Here is a 12,364-nt window from a genome sequence, read left to right on the forward strand (position 1 = left end):
AGACTTGGGTCCCTGTAATCCTGAATTGCTAAGAATTGTGAGAGCAAGAAGTGGCAGGAGCAATGGCTTCTGGATTTTAAATGGTGCAGTGTGGAAGGTCCAGAGGTCAGCGATAGGGTCTCAGGCTTTACATACACACGGTCCAAGCTCAGTCCCAAGCATCTCCTGTCCAAGGATCTTTGGCTTGCAGGTCTGAGAAAGACCCCGGCTTGAGGTCTTGCAGAGCTGTTACCAGTCAGAGGAGACTCGGGGTGTCAAACTCAAAAGGGCTGGAAGGCTGGATTTCTTTCCAAATTTCCTATGGGCCGCATCCAGAACATTTTCACTAAAAATGTCGTGTTACCCCATTCTGTTCCAGTCGAGTACCCTGGGCTCTCTGCTCACCTTTTATTTTGATGCCAGCACTGCTAAATTAGAGAAAATGGTGGTGGTGGTGGTGGGAGCCAGGAGGAAATTTTATGTAAAAGGGGCTGTCAGGAAAGATGAAGCCATCCCTTCCATAACCATCGCTTCTCCCATGCAAATCCACCCGGCATCGCCCCAGCCAAGGGTGCTTTGCAATGAGGTCACTGGACGGCGCAATTAGAGGCATGTCCAGATGACACAGGAACATTGGAAGCTGCCTTCTACTGACTCAGACCCCTCCTCCGTCTAGCCCGGTGTTGTAAACACAGATTGGCAGCGGCTGTCCAGGGTTTCAGGCAGGATTCTTTCTTAGTCCTACCTGGAGATGCCGGGAATCAAACCTGGGAGCTTCTGCATGTAAAGCAGCAGCTCTGCCACTGAGCTACAGCCCCTCCCACATCATGGGGTGAGGGCAGAGACTACACTCTGCGGGTGGTTGTGTCTTACTCTCACACATGGTTAACGTCGGCCTCTTTGGCTGTATGAGCAAAGCACGATGTCTCCAGCTTAAATTCAGTGGGTGGGCGGGGGAGGGAAGCCTCCCAGCTCCCAGGCGTCTGTGAAAAGGCTGCGTTCTTTGCTCATCTACTTCATTTTATTTGGATTTTACTTAACTTCACTTAGGTTCAGCAAGGAAGAACGGGAAATGCAGAAAAAGAACCAGAGAACAATATCGTCAAAATGGATTTTAAGACGGATTTTGTGGCCCTGGTAGGTGGGCGGATAAAGGCCGGGCCTCCCCCAAACAGGTACACGGACCAGTTTTGAGCCTCCCATTTCAATTAAGCGTTACCCAGTGGAGGCTGGTGGCTCCGATCCAGTGGGGTGGTGAATCCGCTCCAGGATTCCGTCAGAGCCAGTCCGAACCCTAAGGGAGCCATCCAAGGCGCCGCCCCACTGACGTCAGAGCCACCAGCCTCCACTGGCTTTACACCAAGTCAGTCCCAAGCTGTCCTGGCGTGAGTTTATCCTCTTGGCTACTTCTTAACCTCTTTCATCCTGGCTTCCTTAGTGTCGGGAATATTTTCTGCCAATTATCCCCTGGGAGGAGCACAAGAACATTGGAAGCTGCCTTATGCCGAGTCAAACTCTGGGTCCGTCTAGCCCAGTATTGTCGACACTGACGGGCAGCAGCGGCTCTCCAGGGTTTCAGGCAGGATTCCTTCCCGGCCCTACCCGGAGATGCTGCCAGGGATCGAACCTGGGACCTCCTGCATGCAAGGCAGGGGCTCTGCCAATAATATATGTGCCTCCCAGGGGCTGTAGCATAGTGGTGGAGCACATGTTGTCCATGCAGAAAGCCCCAGGCTCAGTCGCAGGCTGCAGGAGCCCAAGGGGCTACAGGCACAGAGCTGGGAAAGGGACCTCTGCCTGAGGCCCCAGAGAGCTACTGTTGGCAACAGTAGGTAATATTGGGCTAGTTGGACCAACTGAGTCAGCTTCATGTATTCCTCCATTAATTTCTCTGCCTACCTCTCCAGTCCTCACTTTTCCTCCTCCTAAACGCTCTACGGATTCTGTTGTGGGAAGCGGGTGCAGTTGTGCTGCCTCCTTTCCAGTCTCCGGGCTGCCCTGCCCAAGATCAGACCTTTTTATCTCCCTTCTGAGCATTAATGCAGAATATCACTCTGGACAAGCCCAGCTAGGACTAAGGAGCAAGTGGCGACCCACATGGGGACTTGGAAGGAATGGGAAAGGCTTTCAGGAAAAGCAGCAAGTAAGCCCACCCTCTGGATTCTGGACTCTCATCCTAAAACATCCCTCTCTTCCCTGGAGACCCAGTGGAGGAGGAGGAGGTTAAAACCCTTAAATCTCCAGACAAACCTGTAGCCATTTGCCACCGGATGAGGCACCGAGACCATTCTTGTGACTGCCGCAGCCATAGCAATGTGCCAATGAAAACTTTGAAGTCTGAAGTCTTTGGGCCTTCCTAATAGCCCTCTTCCTGCCCCTTCTGAGCTGTGAGTTCTGCCTTGTGCAGCGTTGCTCAGGCAGGCTGGAAGAAGATGCCCATCGCCTTTCTGCAAGAGATCTCATGGCCTACGCGAGGACCTAAAAATCCACACTGGAGCTTGGCGCGTTCTGCCCTTGCTGTCAGCTGTTGGCACAGAACCTGAGAAGGTGTTGCGTATTCCCCTTTCTAATCAGGAAGCTGGGCGGGACGATCGACGTGATTGGTGGACAGGCCGGCACCATTAGGAGGGTAGAAGGAAGGCGGCGCGATAAGCATGCCTCGGAGGAGAACCCCATTCAGGTGAGAACTGAACTCCCGGCCATACTCGCCTCATGTTCTGGCTTTCAATCGGGGTTGGGGAGGCTCTAGACTTTTCACAGCCTGCTGCTTTTAAAAGAGATCTTGTGTACATTTTAATTTCCCTTAGGGTGGGGAAGGCCAGACATGTTGAGCAGCAAGATGTGTTTTAACTCCGTAGGCTTTATATGGGCTGTGTAAGTGGCACGTCTGCATAATGGTCAAGAAGAACAGAGGCTGCATAATTTGATGTCTGCCTGCACATGAGTAACACTGGCTAAAGGCTTATCCACATGAGAGGCTTTTATTTTATCCTCCTGCCTATGTGAACTTTGCCCTCTCTTCCTGCCCTGCCAGGGTGGATGCCATCGGCTTAGCTGCTGTGATGTCATCAGCGTAGGGGCATATAATGGTCCCCGATTCAATCCCCAGTATCTCCAGTTATAGGGCTTGGAAGGAACATTTGCAGCAGAACGTTCAGCACTGGGCTAGATGAACAGTCTGGTTCACTCTAAAGCAGGGTTATGTGTCAACTTTTTATTAAATGAAATCACGTAAGAATTGGCTAGACACCACGGGGCTCCAACAACTACCTAATCCTGGTGCATGTTGGTTGAGTAGTTCTAGGCCACTTATTTGGGCCATTTCAGGTGGTTCAGAGGCCAATTTCCAGCCCTCGGAGTCCCCCAGGGGCCGCACTCCTTTTGCTGCACTGCCTGCAGCAGCAGAAAAAATGGTAGCAAACCACTGCAGAGACTCCGAAGGGCCAAACTTAGCTTGAAAATGAGTTAAATGCATTTCAGCAGCAAACCAACATTTGTTCGTTTTGCTGTTGCTGCACTGCCAAATTTCAGCAGCGCAGGGGCTGCAGCAGGGGTGGGGGGGGGCACAGGTGGCCGCCAAGCAGTGTGCTGCCCATCCCTGCTTTATGGAAGTAAAAGGGGGGATCATTTTTTCCTCAGCCTTTGGCCACTTCTGCCCTGAGATTTTATCGCTCTGATTTCTGCCACTTTCCCCTGAGATCCCTCTGTGGTAAGAAGCCATCTGTAGCCAGTACAGAAAGAGACATTCTGCCCCAGTGAAATCTCAATTCTGCGATATGTCTCAATTCTTTAAATGAAGTGCCTTTGCAGAATTTTTCTTCTGCTTAATTTATTCTGGTTTTGCTGGCTGGATGGGATGGGGGGGACTTACGCTGAGCACACCACCCACTGGAAATCTTGTTCCGTCTCCTCTCAGGCACCCGACATTTCAAGCAGGCATTGGCCACACTTCCAAGTAGTAAGGACTAGAATCTTGCTTGTTTTAAAAGTAAAGCGGAGGAGCTTCGAAACTGAATTCCACAGCCAGGCTCATGACCTGCCATGTATTTCCCTGTGCCCCGTGGAGCTGCAGCATCGTGCAACTCTGTGTGCGGCCGGCCTGCTTTCCGGCACAGGAAGTCAGTTTGACTGCACTTAATGGGGATGCTGGTTCTTTTTGGCTTTCTTTCTTTTCTTTTTTAAACCAAAACTTCTTCTGTTTTATGTGCTTTATTTTCAAGGTGCTTGGGGATCATGGGAGCAAATCGCAACCCCCCCAGCAGCCCTCCCAGACCCAGCAGCCGCCTCAGCAACAGCCGTTCGCTCCACCAACGGGTCCTCCGCCACCGATAGGCGGCCCCCCTCCACCCCACTTTCTCCATCCTCCGCCACCGCCACCGGTAACGTCTGTCCCACCACCTCTCCATCCTCCAGGTAGGGGCTGCTAGCACAGAAGGCTGCCTCAGGAACTTCGGCCCCTAAATAGCAGCAGCACTGTCTGAAAATGCCCATTCTAGCGCTCCATCGGCAGCCAGTCTCCAGGAGTGCAGGCTAGGCATTGCATGTGGTCCCCCCGTCCCGTGTTCCCTGGAGTGGCATGTTCCCGGATGCCTGATAGCTGTGGTGCACCTCTTTGCCTTGAGCTGAAATTGGAGGCCCGCTTTGCTCTTGTCTCCCTGAAAGGATTTAGCTTTGCACTGCGTAAGATGAAGAATTGCTTGCCCTCAGAGGAGGCCTTCTGTCACTGCAGGAGATAGGGAAGAATTGCCTTCTCCCCAGTGGAACCTGACTGGAAGGCCGCAAGGCCAGAACGGTGATTCATACAGTGACACAGCAGGCAGCCTCATTGATGGACGGGGTACTTTGGCCTCGCAGGAGCCTTTAATGATTGACTTTATTTCTTGTGGCCCAATAGTGTTCCCCAGCATACAGTGTGGAAATTACTTCTCCAAATGTTTAGATCTAGATCTACGCTTGTGCGCAAGCATAGCCCTGGTGATCCTCGCCCCTGTTGCTTTTAGGCTGGGCTCTTTGGGCATTTCTGGTGTGTGTGTGTTTATGGCATGGCAAAAGGTGATGTCATTTAGTTGGGTTTGCCATGCTTGGAATAACAGAATGATAGAATCCTAGATTTGGAAGGGGGGCTTGGAGGCTATCTAGTCCAACCTCCTATTCAAAGAGCTCCAGCGAGGAAGAGCCCAACAGCCCTCTAGCTCAGCCTTCCCCAACCTGGTGCCCTCCAGATGAGTTGGACTACGTGCTGGCTGGGGGATGTTGAGAGTTGTAGTCCATCCCACCTAGTCCATCCCACCTTCCACGTTGGGGAAGGCTGCGCTATGTCCTCGGTTCCATTACGGCCTCATGAGCTGCACCATCCCTGATCTTTATAGCTCTGAGCATGACATCCCGACCCTAAATATACATAGTTGGAAGTAGGGCCCACCAAAATCAATCGAACCTACTTCCAAGCAAATACCTTTACGATTGCAGAGCTTAGAGTGCAGTCTTATGTATGCTTATTTAAAAGTAACCCAGGGGTTTTCTTCTTGTGGGCCATAGATCTGTGTTAGAGGCTGCAGTAAGGGGGAGAAAACATGCAGGGTCACCATTGGCTCTGCCGAGAAGCCAACTCCGTTAGGCTCCTCCCTCCCCCAACAGTCCCCTGGCAGCGGCAGAGGGAGCGGAGAGAAGCAGGGCCGCTCCGTCAGCTGTGCTGAGACACCGCTGGCTTTTGGCTCCTCCTCCTCTTGAACTGTTTCTATTCCAGCTGGTTGTTATAAAAACTTCGTAACCAAGAATCAGTGCCTGAGTTTGATTTGTCCTCCTCCCTCCCAATCCCTTTCCCTTTCGTGTCGTGTCTTTTAGATTGTCAGCCCAAGGGCAGGGCAGGCCCTATCAGTGATCTTTGTAGGCCATTCTGGGAGTCCTTTTGGCTGAAGAATGGGGTACAAATCCTTCAAATAAATATTGCATGAACAAGGACCTAGATTCAGCCCCAAACATCTTCATAAAAGGTCTTGGACAGCAAAACCGGGGAAGACATTAGCCTGAGACCTTTGAGAACTGCTGCCTGTCAGGGTAGACAGCACTCCTCTGCGTGGATCCAGTGGTCTGCCTCTGTGTAAGGCAACTTAAGAGGGGCAGTCTATTCTTCATCAAGTTAAGTGGGACTCAACTAATTGCGATGCTGTCTGAAATGAGATTCTAAGGGCGCAATCCTATGGATGTTTAGACAGAGAAAAGGCCTACAACTCCCAGCATGCCCATCTGGCTGGGGCATGCTGGGAGTTGTAGGCCTTTTCTCTGTCTAAACATCCATAGGATTGCTCCCTAAATCATTTTTATAAACTGGGAGGCCCTGCCAAGGAAGTGAGGCGGGTGGCTACCAGGAAGAGGGACTTTTCTGCTGGGGCACCCCAGCTGTGGAATGAGCTCCCTAGAGAGGTTTGCCTGGTGCCTGTGTTGTACCCCTTCCGGTGCCAGGTGAAGACTTTTTTATTTTCCCAGACATTTCAACATTTTAGTCTTTTAGCTCTGCTGTTTTAAATCTGTTACTGTATTTTAATCTCTGCATTGCTGCTAGGTTTTATTCTGGTTGTACTTTTATATTTTGATTTTGAGCTTTCATATTTTATATTGTTTTGTGTTGTACTTTGTGGTTTTAATTTTTGTGAACCGCCCAGAGAAATTTGGCTATTGGGTGGTCTAAAAATTAACAAACAAACACAAATAAATAATTAAGTTATGTGGTGGCCCAGTATGTATTGTTGCTGTCCTAATTATTCCTCTTGTTTTGTGTAGGGTTGCCACCCCCAGGGCCCATTCCAGGTATGTACTTCTGTTTACGCTGAATAATGGTAGCAAATGTTCATAGTCAAGTTTGGTCATGATCAATTTATTGATATACCACATGTTCCACAAATACATTGTGCTCAAAGTGGTTCACTGAATAGACAATTTAAATACAGTAGCCATAATGAAGAAAAACTATAACACAGTATGACATAGCATTGGTAGTTCGACTATTAACAGTTCACGTAAAACATATCCGAAGTGAAAATGAGCATAAAACGTACCAATAGATCAGTTAACAATATCTAGTACCAATAATATCCAGTAATCTGATCTGAGTAGTGTTTACTGAAGAATGGAGCAATTCAAACGAAAGTAACTACCATGCCAAAGGACCTTGGGTAGACTTGGAGTTAAGTTTGTTTTCAGTTGGATGAACACCTGTAGGTAAAAGCACCAATTACACTGATAGCTTGAACCTCTCTGATGTATAGTGATCATTTTTAAAACACTTAAAAAATAATGGAGTGTGCAGGACCCAGAGATCTGAAGGCATTATGCTCCAGAGATAGAATGAGCAGAACTGGACCTGGTAAACACCCGGAGAGAAGCCGCCCCAGGTATGTTGCTCTAAAGGTGGAATTACACGTCATGAGAAAATGAAAGCCCAGGGTTGAGTCCTTTTGTGTGTAGTTAACCCTACAGCGTGACCTGATATCATTATGTTGTGTGTTTCCTGCCCCGCATCGCTGGCTGTTACTGGTAGAAAATAGGCAAAAGTGCAGCATAATGATGCTGAGACAAAGGTGGATGTTTTATGACGCATCTCTTCCAGAAGGTGCAGGGGAGAACTGGAGATGGGGACATGGTTTTTCAGCGACAGGTCCAAGTTTCCCGTAATGTGTAGTTCCAGTCCTGAGCAATCAGGAGGAAGGGGTGGGACATAAGTGTAATAAAGAACAAGGCAAGGGCATTCTGGGTGTGCCCCCCCCAGGCATCTTTCAACAGTTATTGCTCTGTTTGCAGGATTGTTTCCTCCACCTCTCGCTCCGCCACCAGCTCTTCTGATTCCAGCACTCGATGGGTAAGTGAGAACCGAGGGGGCTTGCGCTGGGTGCTATGGACCGCCAGTAGCTTGGCATCTCTGTCTCATATATTGCTTTTAGATATGTTGTCTGTGTGTGCTGTCTGTTTATATGTTTTATGTAAATGGTTTTGCGCTTTGTGTAATGTATTTTGGGTGGTTTTTAATCTTTGTGACCCACCCAGAGAGCTTCGGCTATGGGGCAGCATAGAGATATAATAAATGACATGAACTATTGTCCCACCTACAGGATGCAAGAGATGAGTTGAATTGTCCTTGTGGTCATGTTATTCTTTGGGTTTGGAGAGGGCTCTGGGTATCAGCTTTGGAAAGGGAAAGGAAGCACATGCTGTATGCCAGTTGGCGCATCCTTTTCCCCCCAAGGCTGAAAGTGGTCACCCTCATCTTTCTCAGTTTATCGGTCCACTGAGGCGATGCAGCATCCTTCCAATGCCTGAATTTCTTTCTCAGACTTGGACGTGACCATAATATTGAGGTTTCTTTGGTGTTTAGCTGTCAGAGGTACCTGGAGACGGGTGTGAGGGCTCTTTAGTTTTTTCCTTCTCCGTTCCACTTGGAGGACAGTATTCCCAGTTTTGCCCAGCTCCTGGGCAGTGGAGGGCAAGTGAGGAAAGCAAATGGGGGCGAGGAAGGCTGATAGCTTAGCAGACGACCATCTCCGAAGTGAGCAAGCCTGACCAGAAGCTTCGATGGGACTCAGAGAGCATCACCAAGCCTGTTCAGGAGGCTGAACTCCCACTCGCTGTCTCCTTGCTCTCCAGCTCAGGACCTGCTGGGGGCCAATTTTACACACTGCAGGGGTGCTGGGCTGATTCCCAACCACCGTTCGCAACACGCAGAGGGTGTAAAACAGCCTTCCCCAACGTGGTGCCCTCCACATGTGTTGGACTGCATCCTTTCATCATTCCCAGCCAGCATAGTTGGCCATGCTGGCTGGGAATGATGGGACTTGCAGTCCAAGACTTCTGGAGGGCACCAGGTTGGGGGAAGCTGATGCACAAAGAGGCGAGGCTGGACTACAAACCTGGGCAAATCCCATGTTCTCAGTGCGTTTATGGAACCTGCTGCCACCAGATGTGGTGATGGCCACTGGCATGGCTGGCTTTCAAGGGATTAGGCAAATTCGTGGGAGAACGTACAGGTTTCGATGGGCAATAACCCCAGCAGTGAAAATGGCATCTCGTCTTCAGAGGAAGTGAGCCCTGCCTGTGGGTTTCCGAGAGGCAGCTGGTTGGCCATGGTGGGGAGCAGGGTGCTGTTGGGCTCAGCGGACTGCTCTGGCCTGGCAGGGCTCTTGTCATGTTCTCCTGTCAACTCCCTCCATCCTTCAACATCTGGTTTGTGTTTTGCTTCTGGGTTGTGGTCCAAATGAGTAGAAGGGAAAGCAGCAGGAGCTGGGAGAGAAGATTGCTGGCCTGGGAGTAGGCCAGAAAGCCCCAGCTTTGAAGAAAGGGGGGCTTGCAGCAACCATGACAGACAAACTCATCTAGGAAGTTGGCCAGTGACGCTGCTTGTCAGAAAATCCCCCCCGTCACCCAGTTTCCAGCGGGTAGCCGTGGTAGTTTGTTGCAGCATGAACAGTGGCGTCTTGTGGCACCTTCAAAACGAAGACATTTGTTTTGGCATAAGCTTCCATGGACCATAGGCCCCTTCATCCGATGCATAAAGTATTATGGAGAGTTTGACGTTTATATACAGTACATATGTCTGTTGGGGCAGGGCAGAAATGCTAACCAATCGAGGTCAGCAAGAAATGAAAAGCTTATGCCAGAATAAATTCGGTAAGTCTTTAAAGCAGCCTTCCCCAACCTGGTGCCCTCCAGTTGTGTTGGACTACAACCCCAGCATCCACCAGCCAGCTACGTAGTTGTAGTCCAACACATCTGGAGGGTGCCAAGCTGGGGAAGGCCGCTTTAACATGCCACAAGGCTCCTTGGTATTGTGTCATTGTTGTTTTCGTTCTCCACATTTAGTGACGGAGACTCGATGTTGCTAACTCTCCTTGTGCGCTCTCTCCCCACCTCTCTCCTCAAAGCCAGCCGGCCAGCTACAACACCCGGCCACCACCTCCGTTTGGCTATAACTCCACAGGTGAGCCCCTCCAAGGCCCTGCTGCTGGGTGGAACGGATCGCGGTCTCCTGCTGCCCATTGGGGGTCAGACAGGCTTCCCGGTGTGCCTCTGGGCGGGCAGCCCGGGACGAGGCCATGACAGTCACGATTCTGTCTGCTCTTGGAAACGACCTGCCACTAAATCCTGGCCTCTGCAAGCTCGCAAACGTGGGACACCTGGGATGAGCAGAGCACCCTACATCGCTGCCATGCATGGCAATGCTTCTTCCAGGCCAGGCATGTTTGGGCTTGTGGCTGCTGTCTTTTCCTTGGGGCTCCCTTTGTCACAGAATTCGGCTCACTCCCCCACCAACCCCTACAGCTGCATTTCTGTCATGGATGTGATAATATTTTTGGGACATCTCTCTTTCTCTACATCCCCCCAAACTTTGCAATGATCTCTCCTTAAGATGCCCCCAAATTCACCTGCTGCTGCACATGCTTGCACCTGCCCACGCACCATCACAAACCTTCCCACGCACTGTCTCTCCGTCGGCTAAGGAAAGCCATCAGCATCAGTGTCCCAGCAGATCGCCATTTCCCTTTGACTGGCCCTGCTTGGTTTTATTAGCTGGCTGCTGCTTCCCGGCCTGTGTCAGGAACACGCAGACGCACCCTCCATTCAGCCTGGAACCACCATGCCTCTTATCCCTTACGGAGTAGAAAGGGGATGGCATAAGCACAGTTCTTTATTTGCTGCCCAGACACATAGAGACGCTTCAGGTTATTAATACTTCTCTACAGCTGCATCTGAATAATTTGCTGACATTTTCTCCCACCCCCAGACATCCCCTTTCAGGCAGTGGCCTTGTTTGCAAAGCTGAACAGAGCACAAACTCTCGGTTCTGGTTTTTGCTGTGTGGTTCTCGACCCTGGGTGGCATTTTGGAGTTACTTGAAGCAGCCCCTAATTTCATGTTCCAGGCGCAGTCCTTGAGTTTAGCCAAGTGGGAGGGTAGCTCAGAGCTAACAAGGAGGGGGATTCTTCTGCAAGAGGGGAATATGCCATTTTAGCCAGAGAGGGTATAGAAAAAGAGGTGGGCAACAACTTTGTCAGCCCTTGACCTTGCTAGTGAGGCACCTTGCGACGATCTGCTTCCAAAACTTAGGTTGCCTTGTTCCTCAGTTAACTTCTCTTGTCCAGAATAAAGAATTCTGGATTCTGTCTTTGTAAAATTACACCATCTCACAAATATTTCTTCCAACTTGAGGATAAATTAGGTTCTATTGAATAGTGCAAGTTTGTTTTTAAGTGCTCGGTCATTTGTGAACAAAATAACAATCATCCAGGAACGTGGCAACCTAGAATGTATACCTGAGACCTGGTGACGCACCCACCTTGGCCTAAATGCTTCTGTACTTGGCACCCAGTGCAGCATTAGCACAGGGTAGGTAAACCTGGAGGTTAAGCTGCCATGACTCATAACAACTCTGTCTCCCTTGCCAAGGGTCCTGTCCAGCACACCAGTTATATAGAGTGAATGTACTTGATGGACACATAGACCCGATTCTCATGTAACGGTGGCAAATCATGGGTTATTTAATCCACAGTTCATGGTGACCTGCGCTGCCCGCGAGCCACTTCTGGTTTCTGTAAACAATCTCCAACAGTGCGATCGGAGGTTGTCAGTATGACATGCAAACCCAGAAAGATGGGTTGTTTAGGGTCTAAACCTCTAAACAGCCCAGCAGTTAGCCAATGCTTTGTTGTTGGGTTAAGTGCTGAGTTGCTTAGCCTCTAAACAACCTGCTAACAATCTTCGATCATGCTTGTCAGAGGTTCTTTATGGAAACTGGAAGTGGTTCGCCATGGCATGTGAACAGGCCCTACAGTGAAGAACAGGGATTGTACACCTACCAACCATGAGCATTGCCTAACAAACTTGCTGGGAGAGGTAGCCTTGGGAATGGTGTTGAGGTCTCCTTGGCTTTTGATAACTGGGGGAACTTTACTGTGCATGGAAACTCTTTCTAGTCTGGCACCAATTAGGAATTTATGACTGCCTTGACAACCATGGGGGTGTAGCACTGTTCATCTGGCTCAACATGTTGTAGATTGAGATCTTGCATGGGACAGAGTGAGAGTGCTCTGGCGGGGTGGGGGTGTTATTTAACTCATTTGCCATGGCTAGATAAGTGGAATTAGTTTTGCATTAAGCAGGATTCTGATGGTTTGGTGACAAGAGATACTGAGATTAGACCTGCATTATGGTCAGACCATTATTTGATGAAGTCATGGTTGGCGTTGCCTGGCCATTTCTGCAGGGATGCAGGGTGGGGGGTTATTAAGATGGTCTGCCCCAGGAGACTTGTGGAATCTATTGGATTTCGGAATGTACTGGCAGGAGGGGGGCGGGAATATAGAGGGAACTCTGCTGATACTGTTGTGGATGATGGACG

The 12,364-nt window shown here is 49.9% G+C and overlaps 1 protein-coding gene across 2 annotated transcripts in view; it reads left to right on the top strand.

Annotated features, from left to right (window-relative positions):
• Positions 1-12,364, top strand: part of LOC146338636 (uncharacterized) — a 43,819-nt gene that overhangs the window by 23,769 nt on the left and 7,686 nt on the right. For both annotated transcript variants that reach the window (XM_084814179.1, XM_084814178.1), the window contains exons 8-13: positions 1,030-1,154; positions 2,554-2,659; positions 4,200-4,392; positions 6,760-6,786; positions 7,777-7,834; positions 9,891-9,946. In XM_084814179.1, coding sequence (XP_084670305.1) covers positions 1,030-1,154; positions 2,554-2,659; positions 4,200-4,392; positions 6,760-6,786; positions 7,777-7,834; positions 9,891-9,946 — 565 coding nt within the window. The remainder of the gene's footprint in view (positions 1-1,029; positions 1,155-2,553; positions 2,660-4,199; positions 4,393-6,759; positions 6,787-7,776; positions 7,835-9,890; positions 9,947-12,364) is intronic.

Source organism: Heloderma suspectum, chromosome 9 (assembly GCF_057233095.1).
Source record: "Heloderma suspectum isolate Gila_16-S chromosome 9, 16-S_ref, whole genome shotgun sequence".
Taxonomy (NCBI): domain Eukaryota; kingdom Metazoa; phylum Chordata; class Lepidosauria; order Squamata; family Helodermatidae; genus Heloderma; species Heloderma suspectum.